Source organism: Monodelphis domestica, chromosome 5, assembly GCF_027887165.1.
Source record: "Monodelphis domestica isolate mMonDom1 chromosome 5, mMonDom1.pri, whole genome shotgun sequence".
NCBI lineage: Eukaryota > Metazoa > Chordata > Mammalia > Didelphimorphia > Didelphidae > Monodelphis > Monodelphis domestica.
In genome coordinates, this window is record NC_077231.1 from 31274352 (window position 1) to 31296564 (window position 22213).

The 22213-nt window shown below is 39.9% G+C and overlaps 1 protein-coding gene and 1 long non-coding RNA gene across 10 annotated transcripts in view; one reads left to right on the forward strand and one right to left on the reverse strand.

The window, feature by feature from the left end:
- Positions 1-22213, forward strand: part of LOC103101358 (cyclic AMP-dependent transcription factor ATF-7) — a 96516-nt gene that overhangs the window by 58894 nt on the left and 15409 nt on the right. For 4 of the 9 annotated variants that reach the window (XM_056798050.1, XM_056798052.1, XM_056798051.1 and 1 more), the window contains exons 3-7: positions 8311-8407; positions 17184-17302; positions 19998-20132; positions 20964-21121; positions 22026-22125. In XM_056798050.1, the coding sequence (XP_056654028.1) occupies positions 8311-8407; positions 17184-17302; positions 19998-20132; positions 20964-21121; positions 22026-22125 (609 nt within the window). The remainder of the gene's footprint in view (positions 1-8310; positions 8408-17183; positions 17303-19997; positions 20133-20963; positions 21122-22025; positions 22126-22213) is intronic. The other 5 variants (XM_056798056.1, XM_056798058.1, XM_056798057.1 and 2 more) reach the window with 2 other exon arrangements.
- LOC130454403 (uncharacterized) lies at positions 19254-21048 on the reverse strand. The gene is made up of 2 exons (XR_008912039.1): positions 20690-21048; positions 19254-19679 (listed from the first exon to the last, which is right to left on the reverse strand). It is a non-coding gene; the product is annotated as an uncharacterized LOC130454403 (long non-coding RNA).

Here is a 22213-nt window from a genome sequence, read left to right on the forward strand (position 1 = left end):
AGAGTTGGTTATTATAGGTTATGAGGAAAAGTGTATCTATAAGAGATGACATTTGAGTTTTTAAGGATAGATAGGATTTGGAATGGAGAAAATGGAAAGTAAAGTTATTCCAAGCAGAAGAAACTAAAACAAAAGCTTGGAGGTGAGAAAGCATTGTTGTACATTTGTTTGGCCAGACCATAAGAGAGTAGTGGAAAGTTATGTTGAAGACCAAAGAGGAAGCTCTTCCTAATGTCTGACTTGTTATCCCTTTTGAAATTTTGCTTGTTTACTGCCCCATCCTCTTCAAATTACAATTCTGATTTTTGATGTTTGATTGGACCCAGTTCCAGGTTCCATAGGCAAGCACTAGCATTCCAGGGTTGCAATTCCCCCCTTTAACATGGAGGATGAACAGATGGCTATACCAAGCCAACCCACCCCTGAACTGTTCATTTGGATGGGGTTCTGCAGCTTTGTAGCATTTCAGTTAAATATGCTAGTTGGCAGAAGAATGTAAACAGGATGACTCTTGATACCAAGGCACAGTTATAACAATCCAAAATCCTTTCCTCTTTTTACATTATGAACAGCCTTGGTTAACTGCCAGAGATACATTAAGATAATCTACACAACCTTTCTGAAATGTGGATTACTTCAACTCCGTAGACAAATGAATCCTAGCTTGAATATGCTCGCGCGCTCTGTCTGTCTCTCTGTCTCTTTGTGTGTCTTTCTGTCTGTCTGTCTGTCTGTCTCTCTCTCTCTCTCTCTGTGTCTCTCACTCTCACTCTTTCCCTCTTCCTCTCCCTCTGCCCCTCTCTTGGCTCTTGTCTCTACACCCCTTCTCCTTTCCCTTTCCCACAATTTTATCCCTCCTTTCTCCTCTTATTCCTCTCCTCAATCCCCCCCTTATTTCCATGACAATACATTCATTTGGGTAGGATTTTTTCCCCCTCTTTATAAATTTTCCTGCTCCTATGTTCAGCATGAGTTGCTGCTATGGTTGTTTGTATTTTGAGTGATGCTCTGCTTTGAAATGATTCATTCAGGAGCCATGGAGCATTCTAAGCAGGATATGTGACTCATTTGGTAAATAGCAACACCTTGGAAAGGACAGCAGAAGCTTGGTTTTGGCTTTAGGAGGTAGAACTGAAAGAGGAAACAAGATTCCACACACGTGGCTACCCCTAGCCATTGATGTTTCTGCTCAGCCTTTCATAGAATTCCACCAAATATATTCACTCTTCTGTCCTGCCTGTTTCAGTTAAGCAGAAAGCAGGCAAAAGTACTACAGTTGGGAAAGGAGGGGGTTGAGAAGCTTTAGGATGGAGGCAGCTAGTGGATAGAACTTGGCTTGGAAGCAAGGAGACCTGAGTTCAGATCAGGACATTTAGTAGCAGTGTGATTCTGGGCAAGTTGCTTAATTTCTATTTGCCTGCTGCAAAATGGAGATGACAGCAGCAGATACCTCCCAGGACTGTTGTAAGGATCAAATGAGATAATACTTATAAAGCACTTAACAGTGCCTGGCAAATGTAGTTTAATCAATTAAAAACCTTTAACAAATGCTTATTCCCTTCCCTTCCCCACAAGATAGCATGTCTCCTTTTCTCTTGGAATGATTATTTAACTAACTAGCAGACACACACAAACTCCCACCCCCTTCTTTTAAATAATCACCAAACACCTTTCCCATCGAATCTCAGATTCTGGAGCTTGGATCTAATCTTCTACATGTCAGTTTGCACAAGACCCTTTCATCTTTTTCATAGTTATTTCCAGTAGAGTATTCCTTGAGTTTAGAGGCATTCAAATTTAACCCGAGTTTTGGACTCCTTTCACAAATACAGAAATAATACATAGTATTAAGAGGGAGCATAGGTTCTACTGTTGGTAGAACTCAGAATTGGGATGATCCTTCTGGAAAGCAATTTGGAAGCATGTGTTTTTTTGTTGTTGTTTTTTTAAGTAACTAAAATGCCTTTAATCCTTACCCTATTGTTAAATATAAAGCCCATGGGGCCTCTGGATGACTCAGTGGATAGAGAGCCAGTCCTGGAGACAGGAGATCCTGGATTCAAATTTGGCCTCAAATACTTCCTAGCTGTGTGTTCCTAGGCTTACCCCCCATTGTCTAGCCCTTACCACTTTTCTGCCATAAAATTGATGTATTGCATCAAAAAAGATATAGCCCAAAGAGGTTAATAACAAAAAGACCCCAAATACTTATTGCAGCATTTTTTGTAATAGCAAAGAATGGAACCAAAAGTAAATTTCTGACCTTTGGGGAATGGCTAAACAAATTATGATACAGAGCATAGACTTGTTTGTGTATACTAAACTAAACTGGGAATACACAATGACTACAACAGAGTAAATGTTAAAAACAATGACCCCCCCCCCAAAAAAAAAAACCAATTTGCTGCATTATTGTGATAGTCCATCCTTTCTGGGAAGAGAGAAGAAAATGCACTATCATTCCTTCATTGCAGAGGTGGGTGGAACTATGGATGCATATTGCATATGCTCTCAAATCCAAGTATTACTTGATTTTGCCAAACTGCCTTTTCCCCTTCTTTTTTGGTCATTACAAAGAATTGTTAGCTGGGTAGGGAAGAGAGGAGTAATATATTTGACAATGAATGAAATATAAAAACAAAATGAGATGTACCAATAAAAGGAAAAATTTTCAGGAGAAAGGTTTAGAAGGGGGACAGAGATAAACAGATGTTATCTACCATGCTAAATTTTAAAAATATACAAAGCAAGCTGAATATAATAGAAATCATTGTTTCTGATGCAGTCTTCTTTCCTTTTTCATAAAGGGAAGTAGTCATTTTGTTGCTGTTTGTCAAGTTCATAATAAAAGGGAAGTTTTAGGGATGATAAAAACAAAATGAAAATATCAGTAGGATAATGGAAAGAACACTAGGCTTCAAACAGGAAAACCTGGTTCTAGTCTTGACTCTAATATTTACAGACTCTTAACATCTACAGAGCTATAATAATAAGAGTTGTCATTAGAATAAGATGGGTCACAATTTTATCATCTTGCTCTAGAGTAAATTTAGCTAGCCTTGATGCTAAATATCTTGTATTTTAGTTTCTATTTAAGTTTTTAAGATTCTTTGATTTCCCAGTCAATGCCCACCCTTTGGGGAATAGCTAATCAATCTGTGGACATGAACATAATAGTAAATTATTACTATGTTTTTAACTGTGAATATGATGAATAGAGGGAAGTGGGGGGAAGACTTAGTTGAACTGATGCAAAATGAAGTAAGCAGATTTAGGAAAACAATTAACACAATAACTATAGCAATGTACATTTAAAAATAACAACAAAGCAATTAAAATTAATTCCTATAACATAATGACCCCAAAAAAAGAAATATGAAAAAGCACCTGCTTCCCCTGTGCAGGGTGAAGTGGGGTAATGACAGGGACTGGATATGGAACAATGCAGATTTTCAGATATTTTCAATGTCTTGGTTAGTTTTAACTGAACTGTATTTTTCCCCATCTTTTATTCTTTGTTGTAAAGAATGACTGGTAGTGGGTGGAAGAGGGCTGTATTGGGAAATAGTGGGTGATAAAAAAACAAAAGCCATCAACAAAGTTTTGTTTTCCCCAGGAAGATTCTCTGATTCTCTTATTTCTTGAGTTTTATTTATTCAGAACTCATTTCCTAGTAACCCAAATGAATGGAACCTTAAACATCTGATTTTTCTCCTTCCTTTCTCATCTCCACTCCTTTTCAATCCCCATCTCAGACATTCTGAGAGTAGGAAAAGGATGCAAATTAATCATAACTAAGGTATAAATACATTTTAAAACATGAAGCAAACCTGCCCAAATTCTAATAGTTAAGGTAGCCAAGAACACTACTTCAGAAAATAGGCTATCTGAGGGTTGCGTATCATGCAGAAGTTTTGATTGCTATGATGCTTTTACCAAGGACCCCACTGTTAGCCAAGGAGCTTCTAATGTGCATATGCCCATGCATGTCTGATCTGGAGCTGAGAGACATGTATGACAGCCGAAAACTGTGGCTCTAATTAGTCTCAGACTTCACTTTGTTTCTTTCCAGCCATGTTCAAGGATTTTGTTTCAATGTATGTCTGGGGAATGAGGCTTTAAATTGATTCTAAATCTTATCTTGTCCACTGACTTGCTTAGAGGCCAAGAAATCATTCTTGAATTTCTTAGTCTTTATCCTTCACATAGAAAACTTCAAAAAATACATGCTGACATATTCATGGTTTACAAAAACTGTTCCTTTGGACTTCCTGATTTCCTATCTGATTGCCATGATTCCATCAGTCCTACTTAAAAATAGGATTTCTCCCATCCATACAGAGAGGTATGGTGCTTAGAGAGAGACCTCCTTCAGAGAGGGAATTTTTGCCTCACAACATTTCTATCAATGAACTAAGAGATTGAACCCAGAAGAAAATTCATTATAGAGAAATTGTGTCATTGAATTTTTAGGCTGTTTTATTCATAGCTATAACATTTCATTTTGTGCCTTCATTATTTCCTTGGTAGGCTAAGCAGAGTAAAGCTCTCTTCTCCCAACTTTTCTTGCTCTGGGGAGTAGAAATTAGATGCAGCCAAATATATTTTTATTTCAGTATCATCCAGGTTTCATTTGTGTAATCTCTGAATAACGAGCAGAGCACGTAAACTCCATATGATTGTCTCATATGGAGGAATGTTTGATTGTCTCCTTTCCTTAGCCCAGCTACTGGCATGGTTGTAGTACATCAGCCATTTTAGAAAATGAACATGGTGTTTTTCTTTCTCTTTGCTTTTTTAAAGTCTTCCAAGTTTTCAAATCCAAAACCATGTGTTGGCAGTTTGGCAAGCAGAACTAAAAACAGCTTTTATTCCTTTCCCTTCCATTCCTTTCCCTGTTGCTCTATTTTATTAGTATCACTTTCTCCCTAAAAAAGTAGACTTTTTAAAAATTCAGGGTTAAAAAATAACCCTTTTATGGGACTCTTTGGTCCTATTAACTAGACTATCCTGTTCTCTTGGGTTATGTGCAGAAAATGTTACCCACTTGGAATCCATGCTTTTCCCCTTCCCAGAGATGGGTATGGGAAAAGGGCAACATTGCAGATGTGTTTGTTTGAGCAGATTGGCCTTCTAACTTTTCCAGGCTATACCACAAATCTGTTCTGTTTGGCCCTATTGTCCAGAACCTAGGAGCAGTGGGTGGCTTGATGTTCAACACAAACAGAAACCTTCCTAACAGACCTGTTCAGAATGGCCTCCTCTGAAAGTTTCATGGAGAAGCTACATTTCTACTTCCTGCAAATGCAGGAAAAGGATTCTTGTTTAGATATGTGTTAGCCTAGGTGGCCTTGAAGGTCCCTTCAAACCTTAAAATTCTGTGAACCTTTCTAGTCATTGAGCCTCCTCCCTGTTCCAATATGCCCCAATTTAGTAGCTCTCAATTTTAGTGCCTACTTTTCTCCTTGCCCCAGAAATGTGGTCAGTAAAACAATAAACATTTATAGACAATTAAGCAGGCAAATAAAGATCTACATTCTTTACCATTCAACTGATATGAATGCTTCCTTAAGTGGATAGTTATTTGCACATCTGTTGCAGTAGTATAGGCAGTTACACCAAAATCATTTAGAGATGATTTCTATAGGAAAGAGACCCTAGATATATATATATATATATATATGTCAAAGCTGTTCTATAGAGATGTATTCTGGTGGGCCAGTGGGGGAAGGAAGGGATGTTTGGTATTCCTAGCTCACATTCCAAGAAACTTCAGAAAAGACATCAATGTCTTTTATGCAGCACCCTTCCCCAGTAAATTTCCTCTCCCTCCTCACACCCAGCCTTGTTACAAAGGCCTGGAATAGAAATAGCTGTTCAACATGATTTAAGTTGGGGGGTGGGGAATGATCATCTGATCAATCCCCAGCTTTCATTTGGAGAAAATATGTGGAAGGAGGGAGACAGACAGACAGACAGAGGGGGGGGGAGTGAGAGAGGAGAGAGAGAGAACGAGAGAGAGAGTGAGAGAGACGGGGGGGGGGGGGGGGGGGTGGAGAGATCCTGGGTGTGGCAGAAATGAAAGAGAACTAGAAGACAAGAAGTCTGGAGTCTGTAGCAGTCATAACATCAAAAGAAGAGGTATCTCTAAAATATCAAGGAATTTCAAGCATAAAAAAGATGTCTTTAATCAAATTAGCAGATTTTTTTAAAGAGCTTTCGTTTCCTCTCACACTGGACACCTTTGGGCACATCCTTCTTTCTCAGCTTCACAGCCCTCTAAGCCCTCCATGGTGTGTATAATAAGCATACACACATTCACATACCTTTCCCCTGTTGGTTCAGCAATCTTGTTCCTCCCTTTGCCTTTGGGGAAAATCTGCAAGTAAAGAAATTAGTACTTAACAAGAGTAGAAACCTAAACTCTCTCCGTTACCCTCCTGAGATAGGTGGCATTTGTCCCTTTCAACAAAATCAGGTCATGCCTTTGACTTTGTTGTCTCAACTTTTCTATGCCAATGTTCTAGTCTTGCCCTCCATTCTCCAAATAAATCATTGCAGCTCTCATTGAGGACAGGGACTTTCTCTTTTCTTTCTTTTTTTTCCTTCCCTGCACCTAACTCAGTGCCTGACATTTGATGGGTGCTTAATCAGTGCTTTTTTTTAACTGAATTGAAACAGCACCTCTTTTTGCAAAATCCCAACCACCTTTTCACTAGGTCTTATTTCTAGTAACTAAAAAGCCTTGCTTTCTCTAAATTCAATGTTTTTGTGTCTCCTGTATCCAAAGTTTTGCCATCAGATAGGCTTCAAAGCAGCTTTGAGGAAAAGGACAATGGTTACTTCCTATGCCCAGAAAAAATGATCTTGGGCACTCTGGAAAGTTTTTCTCTACTTGCTTCTCTGCCAAGTTAAAAAAAAAAAAAAAGAAAAAGAAATAGATTGAGGTAACGCAGTTGGATTTGAAAACAGACTTTTACCTAAATGGAAAGCAGCTGAGGTATGAAAAATAAATTCTATTTAGTGAATGCTGCAGTTAAAAAGCAGGTGTGGAAAAGCAGGGTTGAAGTGAGGAGGTAGAGAAGGAAGGCATGGGACCAATGATGAAATCAAAAGGAGGAGAACTCATCAGTCCCCATTTCTAGAAGCAAAAAGGCAAATCCTACTGTGTGAGCCTATTGAAGGGATTGCAGAAACCTGCTGTCTCCAAACATGATGTTTCAGACAATTTGTTGTAGAGGAGGAGCAGCCAGCCAGCCTCAGTGGGGCTTTTTGGTGTTATTTTTTGAATTACCAGTGTTGATCTGTTTCCTCCTTTGTATCCCTGGTGAGCAAGCTCCTACAGCATGCAGGCTTGCATGTATCCACATGCCACTTTAGAGAAGGTCTAGGGGGGGAGTGGCAAAATTATGGCTTAGCAATTCCATTCTGCCAATAAGAAACTGAAGGTAGGTCTGGGTTTTACCTACTCATTGCTCATCCACTCAAGCCTCCCAAACAAGAAGACAAACTCCCCCCCATCTTCAATTGTATTTTTATGCAACCATTATAAAGTCTGTAGCATTGCATTGGCCCCTTTATGGCCTGCACAGTTTCTGTGCCTGCCCCTGATGAGGAGAGATGGCATTTGGCCAATGGGATGGTTTGTGCCTTTACTGCTGGCCGTTGGGCTTCAGTCCTCCGCAGCTCCGTCCCGGCTCATTAAAACCCAGAGCCAAATGGCTACACTGATGCCTGCTGTAGCACTGCAGGGGCCAGGAAGTTAAATGGATCTCCTAATCCTGCATAATTTATCTCCCTGTTAGCCCTTCATAAAACAGTTCGATTCAGCCCCACCACCAAGAGCTATGTTCTGAATTTCCTATTTTTTGATGGCCAGCCTTTCCCTGCTTCTCTCTTTATTATTATTATTAAAAATTATTTTCCCCTTGTTCTCTAGGAGTTGGCCATAATGGATCTTTCATTTGGAGCCTTCAGCTTGCACCCCACTTCACTAACAATCTGTCCACTTGTCTTGTTTGGACTTAATACCACAGAGCAGTTGGTGCTCCATTCTTCCCCCTCCCCTCTCCTCCCTGTTGTCTATTGCCTTTTCTCCCTTTCTGCTTCCAAGCCTTACTCCCATCCTTTCATCTCATGTCTCTGCACTCGAGTGTGTGCATGTGTGCACGCACACATACACAATTTCTTTACTTTCCCTGACCTCTCCAGGGACTGTCCCTGCTGCAAGGCATCCATTAGGACATTTTTTAAGGGCATTGATTCACTGACTCCCCCTGCCCTCATCTCTCCATTTCTGTTTCATTTCAGAGATTTACAAACGAGGACCACCTGGCGGTTCATAAACACAAGCATGAGATGACATTGAAATTTGGCCCAGCCCGGACAGACTCAGTCATCATTGCAGGTACTCACCGCTCCAAAAGCCACGTGCTTCAATATCACCCCACAGTTAAGATTAATACCAGGGACCAGATGTACAGGGAACTGCTCTTCCCTTCCCCCATTAAGAGCTTTTGTGTGATCTGCATTTAATCAGGAAAAAGAGAACACTGAAAGCTCCCAAGTTTCTGTTCTCTCGCCTTTTCTCCTTCCCTCCCCCACTCCCTATCTTAATAATATGATCAGGTTCTGTGGTTTTAGTGGGTAGGCATATAAGGTTTGGGGGGGGGGGGGTTTCTTCCTCTTCCTTGCATCCATTTTATTAAGATTCTTGAAGATTTATAGACAAAAGAGGCCTTTGACATTTCTTCCTATAGCTGATGAGGTGAGGAACAAAAGAAGGTGAGAAAGCTGACCCTGCTTGGCTACTGCTTCTCTAGTGAGTGTCAGTTTTCCTGAGCCAGTGAGCTGACAGTTCATAAATTCAGCCATTTTCCCTTTCCTAGCCACGGCTGGGAGCCCATTTCCAGAACCCAGACAAGACATTCGATCAATAGCACTTTTCTAAGCAAATTTGGGTGTCCTAGCGCTTCTCATGAGTTGTCTCTCAGCTGTTATCTCTCCTTCTTGTGCCTGTCCTTAACTGTGCCATCAAACAGAAGAGCAGCCTGTCATATCAGGTAAAGCCAGGCATACAGACCCAGGTGAGCTTTTATTTTTATGTCAGAGAAAGGTTCTAGTCTAGCCAAGGGTCTTCCAAACAACCACAGCTAGGTACTTTTTCTTCATGGAGTTTAGTTTCTGATCATCCTACCAGGCATTACCTTTTGAAGCAAAAATTTGTAACCCTTTCCCCACTTCATCCCTGGAGTATTTTGACTAAAACCTCAAGATCTGAGAGCTTTTTTTTTTCCTTATAGCTTTATCTATGACTTCCATCCTGACTCATAAGTCTTTTAACTCAAATATTCTCTTTTTTTCCCCTGAATTTTACCTCCAGCCTTTTAGACATTCTCATTTCAGTGATCTACCATCACCTTAAAATTGCCATGTCCAAAATGGAAGTCATCATTTTCCTTTACTCCTCCCTCCCTCAAACCAGTAACTCCTCTCTCTGAGCTCTCCTGATCTTTCCTATTACCTTTGCTACCAGTTAATCAGACAGCAAACAACACTGGAAGAGACAGGGTAATTTTCAGGTAGGGCAGACAGTATCAGCTGGAGAATCCAGATGAGCTGAATTTTGAAACAATTCCTACCCTCAAAGAGCTTATGTTCTATTGGCAGAAATACTATTTACATAAATAGTAGGGTCCCTGTGTCCTTGTTCCTAGACCTATCACTGATCTAAGGGAACACCTGCTGACCCCATATATGTGTGCTCTCCTTGCACCTCCTTTGGGCTAGATGCTACAAGCTCCCCACCCCCACCACCCCCAAACCCCCCAAAAAATACATGCACACTTTGAAAAAGTGAAAGCAGAATAATTGATGTGCAGAGAGGCCTACTGCCTTGCTGCCAAGGATGGACCTCAGTAGACACCCTGGATAAGGGGGGACTACTATATAAGTAGATATAGAATATATAAGAACAAAATAATTTAGGGATGAGAGAGATACCCACAAATGGAGAGCTTAAAGAAGGCCTAATGAAGAAAGTGACTTTTAAGTGAACTTTGAGCAAAGATAGAAGTGCTAAATAATGGAGGTACAGTGGGACTGACCTGTCCAGATAATCTGTTCCAGGGATGACAAACAGGCCAATATGGCTAGAATATAGAGAAAGTTAGGTTGGAACCAGGTTATGAAGAGTGAAGAGCTGTAGAGCAGGAGAACAATTTATACAATGACCAGGTCCAACCATGTCGCCCCTCTCATTCTTGAGGCATTTTCACTGTCTGGAACAATCCCTTTTCATCTCTGCCTAATGGCTTCCTTTAAGTACTAATCAAAATCCCTTCTTTTGCAGGAAACCTTTCCTAATTCCTCTTCATCTGAGTGCCTTCCCTCTCAATTATTTCCTTTGTATCCCATATATAACTGTGGGTGTTATCTCTCCCATTAGACTGAATTCCTTAAGGGCAGAGACTGTCTTTTGGCTTTTTTGTATCCCTAATGATTGGCACAGTGCCTGGCACATACATAATAGGCTCTTATTAAATGTTTGTTGACTTGACTAAATGACTACAACATTGTAAAGTAAAATAATTTTGAAAGACTCAAGAACCCTGGTCAATGCAGTGACCAGGCCATGACTCTAGAAAACCAGTGATCATGCTTACCATGACCTGATTGAGAGGTAACAGATTAGAAGTAAAGAATGAGACATCTTTTCAGATATAGCCAGTGTATGGATCTGTTTTGCTGAAGAAGATGTCACAGTGGATAATAGAACATTGCTCTTGAAATCAGGAAAACTTGAGATTGGCTCATCCGTCTGATACTAGCTGTGTGACCCTGAGCAAGCACTCAGCCTCATTTTCCTCATCTGTATAATGGGAATAATAGCAATAACTTCACAAGGTGGTTGTGAGAATGACTTTTTTTTCTTTTCATTTTTCATGAGTTACTTTCTTTAATCTAACTTTATTTCTTTTAATATTAATTATTTATTTGTAACATTTGTTTCTTTTTATATTTTAAGTCTGTCTTCCTTCCCATCCCTCCCCCAACCCACAGAGAAGGCATATGAAAATTTGTTTAAAAAAAATTTTTTTTTGTAAAACATAGTATTACCCAAAAAACAAAAGAGGGGGAGAGACAAAAATATACTTTGATTTGCATTCAGAGTTGATCAGTTCTTTCTCTAGAAGTAAATAGCACTGTATTGATTTTAGCTGTGGCTTTCCCAGTTGATCATCATTACAACGTTGTTGTTGTATGCAATCATCTCCCAGTTCTTCTCATTTCTCATTTGTCTCAGTTCATATTATAGGTCTTGCCATGGTTTTTTTGTTTATTTGGTTGGTTTGATTTTGTTCTTCTGAAACTACCCCCTTCTCATTTCTGATAGCACAGTGGTACTCTATCACAATCATGTACCAGAACTCACCAGTTGATAGACATTCCCTCAATTTCTAGTTCTTTGCCACAATGAATATTTTTGTGTCCCTCTTTTTTTTTATTTCTTTGGGACACAGACTTGTAGTGATATTGCTGGCTCAGAGTATTCGCAGTTTTATGGCCCTTTGAGCCTCTTTCCAGATTGTTCTCCAGAAGGATCGAAGCAGTCCACAACTCCACCATCTTAAAGTTTTTAAGTTTTAGCTGTTATCATTAATGAAGAATTTAAAACTGCAGATGACAGTTCAGAGGGAAACACAGAATAAACTTAATGTGTTGACTATATACACTTTGGGGGGAAAGCTAGAGATTCACAGCTTCATATAGATTCTATTTTTTATGAATGGAAATGTGCCTGTTTGTTGGTGTTGGGTTCAGAATAATAAAAAATGAAAACATCAATTAATTAGGTTAGAAGAAACAGAGGAACTTGTATTTGACCCTAAAGATAATAGCCTCGCCTTTATCAGTAGTGTTGAGCAGGAGAGTGACACAGCCAGATTTGTGCCTCAGGATTGTCACTTTGTCAGCTTTGTGGAGGGAGAGTAAACTGGAGTAGAGAGATGAGGTGGGGAGACCAAATGGATGGCCAGGCAAAAGATAAGCTGTTGGCCTTGATAACTATGTGAGCAGAGTGAAAGGACACAGTCTTAGACTAATCCTCCTTAAACCAAGCTTTTTTATGCTGGATGGACACTGGAGTATGAGCAAAGAATGGCACAACTCTAAGGAGCCTACATTTGATCACCACTTCCATTCTTGTCACTTTTCTGCCCAAATACCTTCAAAATGTTCTTGTTTGTTTGTTTTTGTTTTTACTGAATCAGGAATTTTGAGCTTAATTTGGATAATCTCAATCTAGTCTTGTTTTACAGATTAGAAAAATGAAATTGAGAGAGGCCAACCATGAGATGTGCCCCACTAATTAGCTTTGGGACACGGCCTCAAATCCAAATTTCCTGACCTCCAGCCTAGTATTTTTTCTACTGTAACATTTAACCTCTAATATGATCCTCTTTTCACTTAGCCTCAGGTGCTTTCAATATAACCAACATTTATTTATAAAGTACTTTAAAGGTTGCAGAATTCTTTATATTTATTATCCCATTTGATCCTCACAGCAGCCCTGTAATAGATTATAACCTCAGGTATAGCCATCTCCATTTTACAGATGAAGAAATGAGTGCTCAGAGAAGGTAAATGGTTTCCCCAGAGTCACACAGCTAGTGTGACAAGCAAAGTTTGAAGCCAGACCTTCCTGACTCCCAAGTCCAGTACTCTTTTATCTCATTTTGTCTCCTCCATCATCAGCTATTCTCTCCCTACCCTTTACCCTAGACATTCTTCTCTCTTTCTGTGTATACAAACCTTTGTCCTCTTAGCATTGTTCACATTATTACCCTCATATCTGCATGTGTTCTCCCTGCAAGACAGGTGGTCAGCCTGAGGATTTTATAAAGGAGAAACCAAAGATTTAAAAGGTGGCTCAGTGGATTTAGAGACAGGAGGTCCTGAGTTCCAGTCTGACCTCAGACACTTCCCAGCTGTGTGACCCTGGGGAAGTCACTTAACCCCTTTTGCCTAGCCCTCACCGCTCTTCTGCCTTAGAACCAATACATAACATTGATTCTAAGATGGGAATTAAGAGGTTTTGGTTTGGTTTTTAAAGATTTAGTGATGGCTGCCATTCATGTAAGTAAAGTCAGGAGGAGATTTGAACCTAGGTCTCTTGACTTCCCAGAGCTCTTTATACCACTCTGTGTGTCATTTACCTGTGGACTATACTGTTTACATCAATGGCTTATATATACCTAATACTACCAGCATACAAACTCCTTTGACATCCAGTATCTCATTTAAGCCTCCTGAGAACCCTATGAAGTTGTATGATCTCTTCACAGCTAGGTTTTAGTTTGACAAAGTTTTTACCTGTGATTGCATTGTTATAGGGATCTCCTTTCACTGGTGCAGACAATGGGGGGGGTTGTTAGTTTTCCTATAGTTTGTATGACAGGAAACATACCTTATAGTATTTATTAAAGGTCAGGCTATTAAAAAATTAGAAGAGAGCCAAACTAGGTCAGATTAGTGCCTAGCACTGTGATGAACACATTATAAGTGCTTAATTAATAACAATTGTGCCATCAGTGCAGTTTCAGATTAATTTCCTTTGGATTGTTTTATTGACAAGTCAGAGATCTGGAAGCTAGTTGAAATTTAGGAAAGGCCTAAATGGAAGTTGAGAAATAGTGTAGGGGAATCTTTAAAATACATGCCAATCCAATTTACAAGGGAATCCTTTACAGACTTAAACAAAAATAACTTTTAAAATTCTTTTGGGGACAGCTAAGTGGCGCAGTGGATAAAGTGCTAGGTCTAGAGCGGAGGACCTGGGTTCAAATCCTGTATTACCCTGGGCAAGTCATTTAACCCTGTTTCCCTAGCCCCTTGCCCATCTAGCTTTACTAGACAGAAGTAGATTTGTGGTTTTGTTTTGTTTTTTAATTCATTTGGAAAAACAAGACATCTGGGATGTTATGGGACTTTGGCCTCTGATTTTATTATATAAAGTTATAATCGTTTATTATGTACTGGTTATTTGGTACTGGTCGTTTTTTTGTTTGTTTTTTTTTTTAATGAAAAAGTAGAGCATTTGTAAGTCATTGTAGACTAGACAATCTGGAAGAAATGAGGGTTAGACCAACATCCTACACTGTGTCTTGTCTGTGTCTTACTGGTCTAAACTTAATTTCTGCTGGCCAGGAGCATAGAGGGATAGAGGTGATCACTAATAAAATTAATACAACAAGAAGGGAATTGGGGGGGGTCATTATATCATGTTTCTGATAAGAATCTGATTTCCAAAGAAATATAGAAGACACAAACAGTAGAACTGCTCAATATTAAGGTATATGAAAGAATGTTCCAGATCACTAATAATAAAGAGAAATGCAAATCAAAACAACCTTGAGGCCGTCCCAGCAAATTGGCAAAGATGACAAAAATAGTAAATAGTATCTTGAATAGTATATTGTTGGACATACTAAAGAAGTATTGGTAGAGCTGTAAACTGGTTCAGCTATTCTGGAAAGCAAATTGGAATTCTGTAAGGAAGAGATAAAAACAATCCCTCTGACCCAGAGATACACAGCTAGTATATACCTAAAAGAGAGCATTTATCAAAAGGAAGGTCATAGGGAAGCTAGGTGGCTCAGTACATTGAGAGCTAGGCCTAGAGGCAGGGAGTCCTGGGTTTAGCTTCAGACCCTTCCTAGCTGTGTGACCCTGGGCAAGTCACTTAACCCCATTGCCTAGCTTTCCCCTTCTTCTGCCCTGGAACCAATGCACAGTCCTGATTCTAAGAGGGAAGGGAAAGGAGAAAGGGAGGGAGGGAGAGAGAGAAGGAGGGAGGGAGGGTGGGAGGGAAGGAAAAGAAAAGGTCTAAATATGCCAAAAGTTTAATAGCAATTGTGATAGTAATGATTTCCATCCATTGAGGAATAGCTAAACAAGTTGTGGTACATGAGTGTAATGGAATTTTATTGAATTATAAGAAACAATGAATGTGATGAAGACAGAGAAGCATAAGAATATTTTTATGAACTGATAAAGAGTAGCATGCTGTCTGCATAAAAACTGCAACAATATGTATGGAAAGAACAAACAAACTAGTTGAAACTGAATGATCTGAAAGTGTAAGAAGAGATAGAAGACAACATTGCCCCTTTTCCTCCTTTACTTTGCAAAGGTAGCAGACAGAAACACTAGATGTAATGTCATACCTGGTGATTTTATTGTTTGTTTTGGGTGCTTTTGCCAATTTTTTTTTTCATTTTTATTCTTTATTAGAGGGGTGACCAAAGGAGGTAAAGATATACAGTGGGAAGTGTGGGTGGTGTAAAAACCAAAGGTTCAGTACAAATTTGTAAAAGAAATGTAATAAATATATGGAATACAAAGCCCAAGTATTAACATGGGTAGTAGGATACAAGGAAGAGTTTATGTATGACTCAGGCGGAGGGCCAGAATGTCCCTTCAGCTTACTCCCTTCTGCTCTATTTAAGCTCTGGTTTTGATGTAGTAGTAAAGTACTTCTCTTAGCATAGAAGATCTTATTGTCCCCGGGCACCCAGATTTGAAGGGAAAATAACTTTATTGATGACCAACTGAAAGTGGCAGAGGACCTTTTAAAACTATTTTGGGAGATGTGGCAACCTTTTCATTCAGATTCAGAAGATGATTTGTTCAGAGTAAAAAAATCTGATGGTTGTTTCCATGGAAGAGTTTGCCAAATTTGTTCTTTAAACCATATGCTGAGGGGTAGGGGTATGCCAATTATTCTGAAATAGCTAATCAAGCAGGAAAAAGCTTAATAATATTATGATCAAGGTGACAAAATCCAGTTGGCTGGAGACTGGAAAATTAAGCAGTCAGGTCAGCTTAAATTTGAATTGGAAGTTGGTACATAAGGAACCTGTAGGCCAGGTCGAGCCTTTCCTCCCACCTGTCCCTTCTCAGGGACAGAAGTACCAAATATCTTACCTTCTAAGTGAACAAGGATAGATTCAACACCAAAAATGATACTGTGCTTGAAACCTCAGAAGCCAGGACCAAAATCCTGTTTTCCGCTATGTACCAGAGTTTCATGCCCTTGTGAAATGAGGTGCGGGGAAAACCTTCACTTCTCTAGAACTCAAGTGTCCTCACAACTTGTGATGTCTCTCCTTCCTTATTATCCTTATTATTCAGTCAGGGAAATGCCAAGCCTAATAATGAGATGTGCTCCTTTCAGATTCATCAAGGAGCTAGGAAAAAAGAGAAAATGCTACTGAATTATCCTAGGTTCTACAGGCCTAGAAGCTTCCTAAAATTCTACTTTGGGAGGGGCATTTTTTAAGAGTAGAGATTTTTTTTTTTTATGGAAACATAGAGCAAAATGTTGTTATATGTTCCCCCTTCTGGCCATAAGGTAATATTGCATAGACATTTACCATTTTCCCTTTTCACCTAGTAATTACTATTTACCATTAAGTAATCTGGAGTTCCATAAAGTTGATTTATCTCTAATGTACAGATTGACTGCAGATAGAGTAAAGGAAATGTGGCTTTTGTAAATTCTCAATTTCTTGGGACATTAATTCATTGCTGGTGGAGTTGTGAATTGATCCAACCATTCTGGAGGACAATTTGGAACTATGCCCAAAGGGTGCTAGAAGACTGCCAGCCCTTTGATCCAGTCATAGCACTGCTGGGTTTGTACCCCACAGAAATAATAGGGAAAAATATGTGTACAAAAATATTTATAGCCACATTTTTTGTGATGGCAACAAATTGGAAAATGGGGGGGGGGCCTTCAATTGGGGAATGGCTGAATAAATTGGCTGAACAAATTGTAAATTCTCAATTTCTATTTTCTTATTAAAACCCTTACTAAGAATGGAAAGAAGACAAGAGTTTGAGGAGCAATGAATAACCCTGCTATCTATAAAGAAGTCTTTTTTAAAGTTTGTTTAATTGATTAAGAAAATTTCCCCATGGTTACATGATTCATGTTCTTTCCTTCCACTCCTCCCACCCCCTCCTGTAGCCAGGGCACAATTCCCCTGGGTCTTACATGTGTCATTGATCAAGACCTATTTCCATATTATTGATATTTGTACTAGGGTGATCATTTAGAGTCTACATCCCCATTATAGAGAAGAGTCTTAAATGCTTCCTATCCCTTTCTTATTTTACAGATCAGACCCCTACCCCTACCCGATTCTTGAAGAATTGTGAAGAGGTGGGGCTCTTCAATGAACTAGCCAGCTCCTTTGAGCATGAGTTCAAGAAAGCTGCAGATGATGATGAGAAAAAGGCAAGAGGCGGATTCCCACTGAACAACTGGGGGGATAAGTGCTAAATTTATTCTAGCTGTATTTGCCATGTTAACTCTGTTGGCCCAGGGTTATTAGGTGTTTGGTTAGGTCAGGTTTGGGTTAGGTATTAGGTTAGGTATCAGGTTTTGGTGTGGACCAGCTTTGCTCTTCTGTGGCCATAAACTGTGCTTCTAACCTATGACATCTCAGAATACCTGCCACTGGTCACAAAAGGCACCAGATGAAGATTTGGGCAGTCAACTTGATGCACAACTCAGTACTAACCCTACCAGTGGTGGGTTAGTGCCATCATCCTTTGGAGAAGAAGAGTAGGATGGTGTAGTGAAAAGAATGCTGCAATAAGGAGGAAAGAGACCAGTGTTCTAATCCCATCTATGCCACTGGTTAGTGAAAGTTGTCAATAACTTGGGAGAGCAGTTGGGATTTTTGTTGATAAAATATCTATTTCATTGCCCTCAATCTTTGGTGGAGAGATATAAAGCCCGGGATCCCCACACTTTTCATTTGTCATTGTTGACCTAGTTGATGCTACTAGCCTTACTGTAGGAATAGGCGAGACAGTATCTACCTTCCTGAACACTAGAAAATCCCAGAAGGGGAAAATACTGTAACAGGAGTTAAAATTGGTGAAAGAGAAGGAAAGAAAGATGAATCTGAGATCTAGGTCTGGCACACTGTAGAGTTCAACTTTTGTTTCTTGGCCTCTAGCCACAAATTGGATTTCTAGCCTATAATATCTCTGTCCATACATATATGCATACATGCAAATGTGTGTGTGCATGTAAAATACTCTACAAAGATCCACATTCTAACCTCCATATTTGACAGATAGCAGCTTTTCACAATGAGATGAAGTAGAAATAGGGCTAGTGTGTGTCCTAGCATAAAGGATGGAAGGACTCCTGGAAAATTATAGGTTGATGCCTGTAGAGCCTCTCTTCTCCTTGCACAAGAGGGACATGCCGTGGAGATAATGAAGACAGTCTACAATGACTCCTCCATGCACTTCAACCACTACAACCCTTGCACTACATCTTGGGGTACCTTCCCAAGGACATTAGTCTCACAACCATCTTTCCTATGAGCTTCCCTTAACCCCTCCCCTCCAATTAAGCTAACAATGGGGAGAGTCTCCATGGTATGTTTGTTTTCCTGTTAAAATAGTGGAAGTAGCAATGCTGTAATCATTTTTCACCTACCTCAGGCCCTCACTATCCAACTGCTATTGTTTGGATGCTTGTAGCTTTCATTTTACAAACTACCACCATTACCACCTATGAGGGGAAAAATAAAGACATCAAAATATTTCCAGTAGAAGAAGCTAGGTATCAAGTTTGTTAATGCAGAAGAAAATGTTAACCTTCCCTATAAGCTTAAAGTCTCTCTCATCCCTGTTTTGACCTGGCTATGTACAAATGATTCTTTGTATTTTTAGATGGCCCATGCAGGGATGGTCTCTACTTTCCATTGATGGGAAATAATAGGCTCAGTAGTCTCTAGGAGTGCTTAATGAGCCTGAAACCTTCTTAAATCATAGCCATTCTCAGAGATACCTCAAGGGGCCTTAGACCAACCAACATCAAAATCCAGTGTGGAATGTCTGGTCTCTTTTCCCTTACCATTTTGACTTTGGGGATCCTGGGCTAGATAAATTAGCACACAAAGGACTTAAAGGCCTGTTAAATGGGAAGATAAGGGCAAGAATGAAGGGAACTGCTGCTTACCCATAAAAAACATTTCTTCCCCCTACAGAAATAAAAACTATCTGAACTGAGCTTCAGAGAAAGTGGTTTCTAGGGATTAGAATCCCAAGGGAAAAGAATAAAATAAGCTCCTTGCTCACAGAGAAGCCAGAGATAGAAAACAAATAGAACAAAGATGCCACTTTGTCATGGACTGCAACACCAACCTTCCTGTCATGGTGTGATGTCAGGGTCATTACCTCTTATGGTTTATTGCTCTCCACAAAGCCATTTACAGCTTACGAGCTGATGGTTCTTCAGCCAGGGAAGCTCTCTCCTCCCCCTTCATCTTCCCTCCTGCCTTTCCCTCAGGCCCTGGTTTTCTCTTCTTTCTACCATCAGCTCCTCCTGCCTTGTTGCCCAAATCCATGCCTGTTTGAACTAGCCCAAAACATTGGGCCTCCAAGTGAGACCACAGCCACACACGGGGAGTCCCCAGAAGGGAACTTTCCTAGCTTGTTTGGAGAACTTTAATAGCTGGATTGTCTTCATTACTTTTGATAATTGGGCTATCATATCATCTAGGTTGGTGGAGAAAAGGTTCATAGCTCCCTGGTTCCCAACAGAGCTGATCAGGAGTACCTAGGAGTCAACTCCAAAATCATTTCACCTCCTGCAAGGGAAAACAGTAAAAAGAGTCATAAAACTGGCATAGCATGGCTGCCTGATAGCTTTTTCTTGCTTTCAGAGAATTAAGGCATCTTCATAGATTTTTTTTTTTTACTGTGCTGGTCTACATTTTACAGATGAGGAAGCTGAAGGCTTAAAAGATTTCTGTAGAGTCACATAATAGAACTGGAATCCATTTTTCTTGTCTCCCACTCCAGATGCTTTGGCCAGTGGATCCTTTTTAGGGCTTTGTTCCCAAAGAAAAACCATGTGGTTAGATGTGCTTCTTTTTCTTAAAGGTTGTGTTCTTGTTTACCTTTAGCAGGCTGCTGGGCCCCTGGACATGTCCCTGCCCTCCACCCCAGACATCAGAATCAAAGAGGAAGAACCAGTGGAGGTAGACTCATCCCCCCCTGATAGCCCTGTCTCCAGTCCCCACTCCCCACCAGTAAAGAAGGTAAGATTCTATAGCAGGAGAGCTCATAATCTTCTGGTAGGTAGAAATGAATAGATGATGGGTTACTGATTATGATCTGTGTCCCACTTTTTCCTTCAGACTTGATTTCCTTTGAAAGCTTCCAAAATCTACATGAGAGTGGCCCACACAACTCATTATATGTGTATTTTTAAAGAGAGATAGCTTGTAGTAAACCAGAAAACTCCTTTCCCCACCTCAGATTCTAGTCTAAGCTTTGCTGGTATGTCTCTAGAATCTAAAGCTCAGATTGCCAAGCCAATTAACATGGGGAATTGTAAGTTTGTTTTGTTTGTTGTTTCATGTGTGATCATCATCTGTTGTCATAGATCCTTTTACCAAGAGGTATCTTGGTAATATCTATTTTGATATTTATCTATCTTGGGAATCCTTATCTCTAGCCAGTGGTCAGGGATATTCGTTCTTTTGGTTGTCTGACATTGCTCAGGCATCAGGAGATTTTACAATTTACCTCAAGCCTAGGGTGAGAGTATGTAAACTGGGAATAATTCTAAGAATCCCTGGAATTTACATAATACCTCTTCTTCTAAGATCTCCAAGTGATTTCCCAGCTGTCATCTCATTCATCAAGTCAACATCCCTGAAAGGGAAATAGCCAAGTGGTCTAAATCCCAGGATTCCCCTAGACTGGGTGAGTGAGGTGTGTGTCCCTGGAACAATAGGATGAAGTGATGACATATTTGGGGTATCACTGGTAACCTCTGGCTCCAATCCAGTAAATCTGTGCCAAACATTACAAGCTGTGACCTGTCCCTTAAACCATTTTGTGATTGGTTATCTTCTTCTCCTCAGGAGGCCACTTCCAAGCCAGCTGTAATCTCTACTCCTACACCCACCATTGTTCGACCAGGATCTTTGCCTCTTCATCTGGGCTATGATCCACTTCACCCAACCCTCCCCTCCCCAACCTCAGTCATTACACAGGCTCCACCTTCCAACAGGCAACTGGGGTAAGTATGGGTCAAAGAAAAATCATTGGGACTAGATGTTCCCTACATAATTATTTGTTAAATAGAGGGGCTATTTTTGTGTGACTTCTTTTGTTGTTTTGATCTTCTTTTTGTATGACTTTTTAAGAGAGATGGAGAAGCATCCTTGAGGTTCTCTCTTCCTAAAAAAAACTTTTTTTCCCCCAGAAAAAAAACCCAGCAATAACCTAGTAACTTCTGTGGCCCTAAACAAGGGTTCTAGGAACTTATAAAAGCTTGTAAAGAAACTTGTAAAAGAGAGAGGAGCCCCAAAACTTCATGAAGTTCAGCATAGTGATGATCTTCCAGATCTATTGCTTCCCTTTGGCCTACCCAGGATTTATTATGATTATTTTTGTCCCCAGAATTCTTTGCAAATTTCCCAAGAAAATTAAAAGATTCCATCACTAGGTTTTCAAGGGTCTTATAAAAAGTTGTTGTTGGAACCTCAAACTTATAACCATTTGTTTTTTTGTGCCCACTAAGGAAAAGGAGAGAATAATCTGTTAAGATGGTGAGGCAAAATCAGATATGAAAATGGCTAAGAAGGACAAGAACAGGCTTGGCCATCAGACATCACATTTCAGTTTAGTATTGAACATGATACCAAATTGAACATGGTACCAAAGTGATTTGGTACCATTCATTTGTCTAAGGCCAGTCAGTTTGTATAGGGCTTGGTATAAAGGTGTTGAGATTTTTTTTTTCCTTTTACCAGGCAAGGATGAGTAGCAGATAAAACTGGGTCTCTGTCTCCTACTCTTAACCCATTAGGTGACAAAGTTTTCACAAAGCTACTAAACCCCTGAACCAGCTGGGTTCTCCCAAGAAACTGTAGTACCCATAAAATATTGATAATCTAACCATTCCACTTCGTCTCTTCTAGGTCCCCCACTGGCTCCCTCCCTCTTGTCATGCACCTTGCTAATGGACAGACCATGCCTGTGTTGCCTGGGCCTCCAGTCCAGATGCCTTCTGTTATATCGGTGAGCTCTGTGACAGAGGAGGTTAATTTTACCAACTATTTCTTCAGACAATACATCCCACCTCTTCACTAGCTTGTGCCAACTTCTA